Source organism: Prunus dulcis, chromosome 1 (genome assembly GCF_902201215.1).
Source record: "Prunus dulcis chromosome 1, ALMONDv2, whole genome shotgun sequence".
NCBI classification, from domain to species: domain Eukaryota; kingdom Viridiplantae; phylum Streptophyta; class Magnoliopsida; order Rosales; family Rosaceae; genus Prunus; species Prunus dulcis.
In genome coordinates, this window is record NC_047650.1 from 7,496,049 (window position 1) to 7,507,362 (window position 11,314).

Sequence of the window (11,314 nt, forward strand, 5' to 3'; positions counted from 1 at the left end):
TGAGCCTTCCTCCTTTGAGGGTCAAGGTTTGAATCCCTTCAATGACACAAATCTTTTTTTTTAAAGGTGAATATAGGGCAACAGAGTTAGTCCCCTGCAGATGGTGGCAGGTGGCCGGGGGTGGTGGCCTACGGTGGTGGCCTGCAGTGGTGGCCAGCTGTGGGTGGCTGGCCGGCGGTGGCAGTTGGCTAGATATGGACATGTGTAGTATGCTTGCTTTAGAAGGAGTGACATTGTATGTAATTTTGATATTTTTTAATGATATTTTTGTAAAATTAGGTATTACATTTTGGTCTTTGGCCTTATGCTAATTAGATGAAATTATATTCCTATCTTCCAAATTAGTAAACTATATTGTGTTTTAAAACTAAAGCTCCCTTATATTTGTTATATATTATTTTTATATTTAAAAAATAGTAACATGGGCTCTTTCAACTCTTTTAAGCTTTAATTGATTCCAAATTTGGAAGTTTTAAGTTTGTTGTTGTGGAGGGGGATTTCTCAAATTCCAAATTATGTTGTTCTTTGTTTATTATATGAAGTATTAAATTTCATTGGATCTCCTTGCACTGTTTCTAATTTCAAGTAGAAATGATTTCTGAAAAAATAACAATCTGGAAGTCAAAAAAGAAAAAGAAATGATTAAATTGTTACAAATATTTATCTTGTTTATGCATTAGATTTGAGTGTATCAAGCGTAGCCTCTTATTTTAGATTTTATATTTTGATATTTGAATTGATATAAATTATTTGCATTGAATGTTAAATTTTTAGTTAATTCAAACAAGTTAAATCTTGATTGAAAAATGAGTGTGAGTCTAGCATTTCAGTGGAAAATATATATATATATATATATATATATATGGGCCTAATTTTTTACATTTGCCCTTGGCCTTGAAAAATATAGGACTAGCCCTGCCTACTTAAGAGTAGTTCCAACGATTACTTTTCTCATGGCAAAAGGTCTCTTGGGCTGGCAAAACACATCCCACCAAGAAAATCCAGCTTTGGCAAGAGGTGGGCTCCATTAAGACTGGGCATGCTCGAAGGCAAGATCAGCTTGAGCTGACCTCAGCAAATGAAAAATACCAAAAAATTCAGAATTTTTTTTATTTATTAATCTCATACATATAAATAAAATTAATCTCATATGAATAGTCATTGTCTTTTTTTTTTTTTTTTTTGATAAATATCATGAGGTGTCCCCCACACCTGAAGGGTGAAATTAATCCCCGCTTGGGGTTCAGCTTGCTCCTAGCCACAAAGCGCTTCAAACGGGTTTCAAACTCCTGTCATTGAGACACCAAGTAGCTCGCCAACTGGATATGACAATTTGCCAACCTCACAACACCTTGTTGTTGAATAGTAATTATTTTTAAGTTGCCATGACAATGTATAAAAAAACCAAAAAAAAATTTACTAGGGCATATATCATTCACGTAAACAATAACCGCATTACCTGCTCTTGTCAAACAACCAGAATTCAGAAACAGATCCATGATTTTTTTTATTTTCATTTTATTTTCACTTTTCTTTTGGTGAAAAAGAAAGAAGGGTTTACTTGCATAAAAAGAGACTTCTATAAAGCCCCTGTGAAATTTAAAAGATAACGAAAAAGGTAAATGGGCTTTTGGGTGCTGAGCTGGTAATATTCAGTTGCAAAAGCGCAGCATCATGCTCATGCAAATTCAACGGCTCATAAGCCGCCGATCAAAATTATCGGATAGACACTGATTTACAATTGACATTACCAACCAATCATTGCTAGACTGCAGAAATTAAATTATGCCGATCGAGCAGAGGATCATTATCAGAACGTCGGAACGACGCCGTATGTCTCGGGAATAAAGGCCCCCTGAGCGGAGCCGTAGATGTTATCGACGGCCTCGATTTCGGTTTCAGTGCGTTTCGCGAACCGGCCTTTGATTCTCGGGCGAGTTTCGGCGTACGCTTTACGCGAAGCGTACCGGATGGTCTTCTGGAACTTTCGGTTCTTCCTCTTCTCTCTGTACCTCAAAACCCTAGCCTCCCTGTCGAGTCCGCTCAGCTGTGTGGCCACTTGGTTCGCGGTGGTCGCCGAGACCTGTGCGCTGGGATCCGGAACGTTATGGCTCGCGTTTCGGCCGAAAGGATACGATATATCGGACATGGAGTTTCCGTCAGGAACAACTCCAACCTCCATGGACGACGAGGAAACCTGAAAACAACAAAGAAAAAGCCCAAAAAATAAGTACAAATCTCCGAAATTTCAGAAGGACGTATATTTAATTTAATTTAACTACGTACGCTTTGGCTGAGCGAATGAGTTGGATAGCTGAAGGAAGAAGAAAGCTTGCTTCTGCAAAAATCGAGGTCGAAGCAATTTTGCTCGGCAGAGACGCGGTTGATGTTGAGTGAAGGGGGTGGTAGCGGGTCGGGTTGAACCGGAACAACACTGTCCGTACCTGAACCCGAAATATCGTGGTGGATCGGGTTCGGGTAATCGAACTCCAACAACGAGTCCATTTCGGGGAAGAACAAATCGGAGGACTTGATGATATCCGGAGCAATATCAATCTGGAGCTTCGAGTTGAAATTCAAGTTGGGGATAAGCCAGGTCGACGCCGCGTCGTTTTCATCGTCTTTAGTGTGAGACGGAACGGCGCCGTTTGGGAGTAGGAAATTGAGGGAGTCGACAGAGGAGGCGGCGGCGGCGGCGGACTTGACGATGATAGACTCGGCCGAGTCGAAGAACGGCTCGACCGGGACCCGGTCATGGCGGCGGGAGAGAGGGTTGGCGGAGTGGATATCGGCGTCGCAAGTGACGCAGAGGGCGGCGGCGTCGGCCTTGCACGTGACTGACGCAGGAGCCTGCTCGCAGACCTCGCACATCCAGACGCGCTCGTGGCGCGTGGCCAGCTTGTTGGCTGCGTGGATCTTGGCGTCGCAGGTCAAGCAGAAGAAAGCCGAGTCGGCTCGGCAGAACAGCACCGCGGCGGAGTTCTTGCACGAGTCGCACGGCTTCGCGACTAGGCCGCCAGCCATTGCCCTCCAACCACCGGCTTGGATTCCCATGGATGTCTTCAAAACGACGTCGGGGCACGCAGCTTGGTTAGTTGCTGTGGAAATGCTGTGGACTTGCGTAAGAGAGAAGACCCTGGTGTCTGTGTAGGCTGAGGCCTAATGCAAGTGGTGATGTTATTAGGCTTGCTATCTTCTATCTAAAGGGAAAATCTGGGTATTGACCAGTAAAAGAAGCACACGTGGACGACTCTCAGCCACGCACAATTTTGATAGACAAATTTGGTATTTTGATATTTGTTATAAGGAAATTACATCATACAAATAAAATAATAATTGTATATTTTGTGTAAAATAATTAGTAGTTGTCATGTGTCTGTGCCGACCAGGGAGAGATGGGACCATGTAAGCATGAAATTTGAAGAAGAAATGGGGATACTCGGGAGAGGGGAGTTAATCTAATTCCATGTAAGTATGAAATTTGAAGAAGCTATACTTGGAAACGGCATTGACTTATAGACTAATAATCTTATATTTGAAACGATGAAAAGTCATTGCCTATATTCTGGAAAATTATGAGACTCTCTAACACCAAATCATAAGTAAACGGATTTATTAATTATTTGATTGAAAGAAAGTATGAAATTAACAATACATCACATAAATTAGTGGAGAAAACTCTAGACACTCTCTCCTTTTGTGAGTCCCAAAGAAAAACTTCATAGAAGGGGAGAAGAGGAAGAAGCGTTATTGCCCTTCTTTCCCTCATTTTCTCCTTGCTTTTTTTTTTTTGGGTTAGTAAATAAGTTCATTAGGGGTTTTGCATAAGAAGCCCTTTATGGTGATTTCTTCTAAGTCATATTCTGATTGAAGTTCCCCATCACCACTTTGAGGCATTCTCAACAAATCATTATCCCAAAGCCCGCTCTCTAACACTGATCATGTTCTCTAAATTTGGATTTACATCGTTTTCGACGGAGGTTGATACAAATCACCCAATTGTTCTTTGCCAATATAGTCGTTTTCATTTATTTGTTCGCTCTTATGCGTAGGTAAATCGCTGGAAACCATATTTTCCCCAAATATGTTATGGATACGATGGTGGGTGTGGTTGCGGCGGTACTTCTTTAGTTAGTGGTGGTAAGGTTCGTTTAGGCTCATGTGTTGCTTTGGTTTCGGTTATATTGAGTATGTGGACTTTGTTTGGGCTTATAGTTAATTGTGATGATGTGGGATAGTAGTTTTAGTGCAGATTTTGTCCATTGTTAGTTTTGTTTTTAACATGTTAGTTTGTTTTCCTCTTAGACTTTGTCTATTAATGTATTTGATTATACTGTTAAAGTTTATCTAATGAAATTTATCTTTTATAAAAAAAAATACATCACATCACGTATTTCTAGATACTACTTTGATGAGTTTTGGACCTTGTATATACTAATGAATAATCTGTGTGAGCATCTAGTATAGTAAGTGAAGTTTACCTTCTTTTTTTTTTTTTTTGTACAACGAAGGTTATTTAAGAATATTTTCAATGCACGAAAAACTCAGATTGTTCCTACTCATATATATCATTTGTAAACATAATATTAAAATTAAGTTTATATTATATTAAGTAGAATAAGATAATTAATCCATCGAATCACCTCTAATGTATATTTGATTTGTTAAGTTATGAGTTATTAGATTCAAATCATCACCGAACTATTGAATTGAGAATTTCAATTCATATCCCATTAACTGCATCATATTCAAATTATTGTAGTGCTGTTTGTTTTTAGTATTGTTATCTAATGAAGTTTCTATTTGATCAAAAAAACTGCATCATATTCAAATTAGAATCCAATTCATTGACATGTCTAAAATTATCCATACGCATGTCTTTCCAAGTTTGTACACATTTCCTTCTTATTGTTTTCCTTTTTAGATTCAATTAATTAAACACCATTTATGCCAAAATTTGAATTTTAGGAAAAACAACAAGGGATAAGAGAAATAATGATGTCCAACATTTTTTTTATACAAGCGATAATGGGAAAGGGTGATTAGAACACATGACTTTTGGTGCAAGGATAACTACTTTTAACCATTTAAGTTATAAGTTCGTTGCCAACATTACGGGAAAAAGGTAAGGGTTGTTTTTCAACATGATTTCTTTTTCTTATTTTAGTTCAATTTTAAAACCCTTCTTTTCTCATTTCGAAATACATGTTAGCTAAAAAAAATATGTGAAAACCTTTCTATATGAAAAAAATTCAAGTTTTTCATTAGTTCTAGAGGTTCGCTATTTACAATAAACTTTGTTATAGTAAATGGAGAGACTCAAGGTGGCCTTATTTGGGGTCCTATATTAGGTATAATAGTAAATCTCTTAAATTATTTTTTAATTAGTATACCATCTCGTTGCCTTGGTATAGTTCTTTCACGTAACCTACATGCCAGTTCAACGAGTTAAAATTGTCAACATCATCAAATAAAAACCCTAGCCAATTGGTGCATATTTGATTAGGTTAAATGCACTATAGTGTTGTGATCTAAAAAAGTCGGTTCAATGAACAAATGGAATGTAAGTTAAATAATCATTTAACTCTTGTCTACCTCAAATCTTACCAGTCCCAGAAATAGGTAAAGAGAAATTTTTTTTTTTTTTTTTTGAAACACAAGGACGATAGTGTTTTATTCATGAGGAAAAAAGGGTAACAAGTACAAAAATCGGGCACAAGTCCTAAAGGATTAGGCGAGTACTCTACACCAAATGAAGCGTACTGAATATATTAAAAAAATCAAACTATTGTGTTATGAATGGAGAACTGGCTCGATATTGGTTCATTTTTATGCCTTGGACTTCACAGTTTATCTAGTGCAATAAGAACATGAATTGAATTGACATTTGAATTTATTACAAAGGAAAATAACAAGATGAAACTAGTTGCAGACATACAAAGTAGCCCAAATCACTAATCAAGAGACATATCTTGTTATCCAGCCTTTACTGATTTGGACTCCAAGTTCCGATTTAGGATCATAGGGCCATCTCTAGTTATAGGGCAAAATGTAGTCCAGGGCTAAAAATTTAGCCCCCTAAAATATTAATTTTTTAAAGAATAGTGCATGGCTAAATTTTTTCATCTCCAGCCATGCAGGGCTATATTTTAGGGTCCTTCATATTTTATTATTTTTGAGAAAAAAATATAGTACAACACTCATACATTCCACAACTATGTATTGTTTAATTTAATTAAACTACTACTAGCCTCTTGGCACATGCGTTCTTTTTTCTTTTTTCTTTTATTTTTAGTATTAAGAAAATATAACATGGATAGTTATGTTTCATAAAAGTAGGACTTATTATCTTATTTTGTTTTTATTTTTAATTTTTTAATATGAAAAAAATGTGAATTTACCATATTATCCTCATTTAATTAATAATTTCAATTCTTAATGTTTGAATTAACCAAGGACATTTTCTGGTATTTTGAATGTTTCATCACTCTCTACTTTTTGCTTTATATATATAGATTTAGAGACAATATTCCATGACTAATAATTTTTTATAATTTTTTTTTAAACAACACTTGAAAATATTTTAAAAGGTGACCACATTTATTTATTAAAGAAAAAAAAAAGGATGGGTTTCAATGGTCTGACCTCCAACGGTCATGACCAGTAATTTTTTTATAATTTTTTTACGAATTGAAAACATTTAATAAGGTGACCACATTAAAAAAATAAAAATAAAAATGGTTGGGTTTCAATGGTTTGACCTCTAATGGTCATGACCAATAATTTTTTATAAATTTTTCTTAAACAACACTTGATAATTTATTTTCTTCAAAAGCACATGCATGGAGCCCACAAAAAATTTGGCCTAGGCCAAAGCTGGGCTAAATGTGGCCCGGTTGGAGGGCTAAGGCCATCTCCAGTCATGGGCCATAGGCCAAATATAGCCCTAAAATAATGCAAAACCCATCTCTAGCCATGGGTTAAATTTTTTTTTTTTTTTTTTTTTTTGCCAAATTGGAGAGCCACATTTGGCCCTTTAGCCTTCCAACTAGCCCAAATGTAGCACAACTTTAGCCTAGGCCAAATTTTTTTGTGGGCTCAGCACATGTGCTTTCCCAGAGGAGAAAGTATCACACGTGGGCAAGAGCACAAAACATCTCGTGCAACTACAGATCCAACAAACAATATTAAAGGCACATTGACATCATCGATGACGTCAGCTAGCCGTAAGGTTTTTATTTTTATTTTTAATAACCTTTTAAAATATTTTTAAATTCGTTTTGTTTTAAAAAAAAAAATATATATATATATATAATTGGTTTCTGATCGTAGGAGGTCAGAATCATTGATTGAAAAGTTATTTTTTATTTATTTATTTAAAACCTTTTTAAATATTTTTAAATTCATTTTGTGTAAAATATATATTTAAAAATATTGTCTCTAAGTCGTAGTTTAATTAAATTAAACAATACATAGTTATGAAATATATGAGTGTTCTATCATAGTTTTTCTTAAAATAATAAAATATGAAGGGCCCTAAAATATAGCTATACATGACTGAAGATGGAAAAATTTAGCCTTACTATTCTTTAAAAAATTAATATTTTGGAGGTTTAAATTTTTAGCCCTAAACTACATCTATCCCTATAACTGAAGAAGGCCTAAAGGGCCCAAAATTTTATTTAGCCCATGACTGGAGATGAATTTTGTATTAATTTTAAGGTTACATTTGGAATATAGCCCATGACTGAAATGGCCTAATATGTCGTTTCAAAAAAAACACCAAAAGATTCTACACATACTACTTTTCTATCATCCACGGAATGGAATTCTAGGCCAAATTCTATTATTCAATAGGCCGAACAGTTACAATTTTCAAGAAATATTCATATATTATTTTTGGTTTTCCTATTTATTTCCATTTAGTCTTTTTAGTTAAGTTAGGGTTTGTGGTACTATTTAAAGCAACTTTAGTTTTTAGGGTTTGTGTTGTAGGTGATAGGATTCTTGCCAATCATGATTGTCGTGACTATGGGTGTTCAAGACCCAATCCAATCGGCCCAAACCAATCAATCCCCTCCAATTTTCATTGGTTTTGATAGTTTGGCAAATTAGATTGGGTCTTTATTGATTTCCAAAATTGACGTGATTGGATCAAATGATAGTTTTACTTGTTAGAATTCAATCAAATACCATCTAGTTATGTTTTATGTGTTTTTGGGCTCTTGTAAGTGTTTGAAACAGAACATGTTATGAAAATTTTAAGTCATTTCATTTAGTTATGTTTAATATATTATAGAATAAAAACAATTATGTTTAGCATTTAATTTTCATTTTAAATATATGTCTATTAAAAACAATTGTGATTAGATCAAACTTGACAATAAATGTTTCCTGTTTTATATTTTCTTCGTTCTTAAAGCCGATAATCCGATTCAACCCAGTCAAATATCAATTGGATCATATTGGATTCAATCCTAAAGTTTGATCGGATTTATTTGAATTGGAAAATCCCTTATCCTATATATTGGATCATATGTTGGGTTGTTTTTTGTCTTTTAATTTTTCTAATTTCATTTATATTGACAATGTTATATGATGGTTTAAGTTGTGTAAATAGAGGGACACATGTCAAAATTTTATATAATGGAAATGGTGGGGACACGAATTAGGGAACATTAGTCCGGACTCTGAAAATGCTCGTCATAATATACCCAAATGAAAAAAAAAAAAAAATTACATCCCCACATAGTGAAAATTATTGTTTCTTTCTACCTTGAATCGCACCAAAAAAAAAAAAAAAAAAAAAAAAAAGATGTCTAGCCCAAAGAAAGGAGAGTGGGCAAAAATACTCTCCATAATAAAGGCAAAAATTTATATCCCAACGTAGTAACTCGAAGAAAGGGAGTCAAGCGGGGAAGAAGAGACCAACTCCGCCGTAGCACGATATTTTCCGCTTTGGGCCCCCTCTCTGCCCTCACGGTTTTGTTTCTAGGAGCTCACAAGCAATTTCCCAGTGGGTCACCCATCCTGGAATTGCTCTAGCCCCCAATTCGCTTAACTTCAGAGTTCCTACGACTCCGAAGCCATTGAGCTCCCAAAAGGCCTCGTGCTAGATGGATGCAGGTGTGCACATATAAGGCACATCACCCCCTCTCCGTTGGTTGATGTGGGATCTTACAATCCACCCCCTTAAGGGCCCGACGTCCTCGTCGGCACACTCGCACCACACGGCAGAGTGGCTATGATACCAAATTGTCACATCCCGGGATCAACTCCGCCGTAGCACGATATTGTCCGCTTTGGGCCCCCCTCTCTGCCCGCACGGTTTTGTTTCTGGGAGCTCACGAGCAACTTCCCAGTGGGTCACCCATCCTGGGATTGCTCTAGCCCCCAACTCGCTTAACTTCGGAGTTCCTACGACTCCGAAGCCAGTGAGCTCCCAAAAGGCTTCGTGCTAGATGGATGCAGGTGTGCACATATAAGGCACATCACCCCCTCTCCGTTGGTTGATGTGGGATCTTACACGTTTGGTCTTTTAGGTACTATTTAGAAGATGAAAAATAAAATTTAAAATTCAGAAAATGGAAAGAAAACTACTTGCCTCCTTTCCTGGAAGTAGGAATTCCTACTTTCTTGCTAATCACAGTTTGATATGTGTACTGAGATTCTTCTTTTAAGGTTTTTGATGAATTATTTTTGCATATGTGTCAAACTTTAATTTGTAGGAAGTAGGAATACCTCCTTCCAGGGTGAGGAGGGAAGATAGAAAGTTTGATTTCTTGGGTCAAGTAGATTTACACTTATGAAATTTCATTCGAGAGAGAGAGAGATTGATGAGAGTTGCCAAAGGGATCTGGATCCTTTGCTTGGATTATCTCTACCATTATCTGTTTGAGTTTTCTTCTACACATGTAATAACCCAAAACAAAATATCCAAAAATTAGCATTAATTTATTCTAGAAGAAAGACGATTTTGCCCTCACATTATTTAATAGGAAAAAAGTTAACTTTTTGACCGAGAAGGAATTTGGCAATTCCGCTTAAGCCGTTGCGTAGAGCACGACGAAACGAGTCCGTAGACACGGAGTGGACTCGAATCGGAGTTGTAACGAAGAAAATACGGTCAAAATACCGCGAAGGGCAAAATGGTAATTTGGAAAAAGTCAGATTTTTATCCCTTTTCCTCTCTCTCTCTCTCTCTCTCTCTCTCCTCTCTCTCTCCTCCTCCCGCGCCCGACATCGTCGCCACCCCTCCCCCTTTCTGTTCGTCCAGCCGCCACCACAGGGCACGGCGACCTTCGGCACCGGTACTGTCGGCTTCGTCTCGCCGCCGCCGTCCTTTCTCGACCGGTCTCAGCCCCTGCATCGACCGGAGCTCGCCGGAATCAGGCGAAAATCGATCGGTTTTCACCCGATTTTCAAGCTTTATGTTCTCCTTCGTTTCTCAACCAAATCGTTCGAGTAAGGTATGGATTCTCACCTATTTTTCATGCTCTAACTGATGGTTGGATGGGTTTTGATCGATTTTAGCTGTAGAACACTCGATTTTCGATTTGAAAATCGGCCGAACTTCGGCCTCCGTGATCGGCCGTTTTCGTTCACTTTTTTGGGTATGTTCAAGAACAAAAGTGACTCCAAATGAGGTGTTTTACCTAGGATAAGAGTTTGAAGTCTCGGTTTTGAGTTTTTCCGGCGAGCCGTTATCGCTTTGGACACCCAAACTGCCGGCGCGTGTGGCGGCACGTTGGTGAGGGTAGTGAAGTGACTTTGTGTAGTTTTGTGATCCTTGTGTTGTCACGAGCGCGTAGGATTTTGCGGATCTCAATTCGGAGTCCGTTTGAGCCCCGAACGGATTTTCCATATTGCGCGATTCCCGGGTGCTGTATCGTCGAGCCGTTGGATTGCACCCAAATTTAGATATGTCGTTCTACATGATTCCAGGATCGTGTAGGATCCAACGGATCGGGAATCGGAGTCCCGAATACTCCGAAATCGCGAACCATGGGCCTAGGGTTTGGATTTTAAGCGATAACGCGATTTTGGCTAATCCGACCATCCGTTTCGGACCAAACTCGCAGGACATGGGTCTTTCTCTGTGAGGAACCTCTAGAGAATCTCAGATTGGCCATCGGAGATCGTGGACCCCAGGGGGTTCCAGATCGGCCGGTCTGGCAGTTTCTCGCTTAGTAAAGCTTCAGGTCTTTTAAGGCCGTTCTAATTGTCCGAAAGGCTAAGTGGGCATAGGATTGACTTGAAAATGAGTGCACGCATTTCTAGGAGCCGGGGGTCAGGGTTTTTAATTTAATGTTTT

General features: G+C 37.7%; 1 protein-coding gene across 1 annotated transcript; it reads right to left on the minus strand.

Moving 5' to 3' along the window:
- Window positions 1-1,482: 1,482 nt before the first annotated feature.
- LOC117615091 (zinc finger protein CONSTANS-LIKE 5) lies at window positions 1,483-3,193 on the minus strand. Its single transcript, XM_034344094.1, has 2 exons — window positions 2,287-3,193; window positions 1,483-2,197 (listed from the first exon to the last, which is right to left on the minus strand). The coding sequence occupies exons 1-2, from the start codon at window positions 3,052-3,054 to the stop codon at window positions 1,811-1,813; spliced, it is 1,155 nt and encodes a 384-aa protein (XP_034199985.1). The 5' UTR covers window positions 3,055-3,193; the 3' UTR covers window positions 1,483-1,810.
- Between the last annotated feature and the right edge of the window lie 8,121 nt (window positions 3,194-11,314).

Excerpts from the sequence above, each read along its gene's own strand:
- LOC117615091 (XM_034344094.1), bottom strand. The coding sequence starts at position 3,054 with ATGGGAATCCAAGCCGGTGGTTGGAGGGCAATGGCTGGCGGCCTAGTC. Across the intron at positions 2,198-2,286 it reads CTCATTCGCTCAGCCAAAGC|GTTTCCTCGTCGTCCATGGA; the intron begins GTACGTAGTTAA and ends TGTTGTTTTCAG.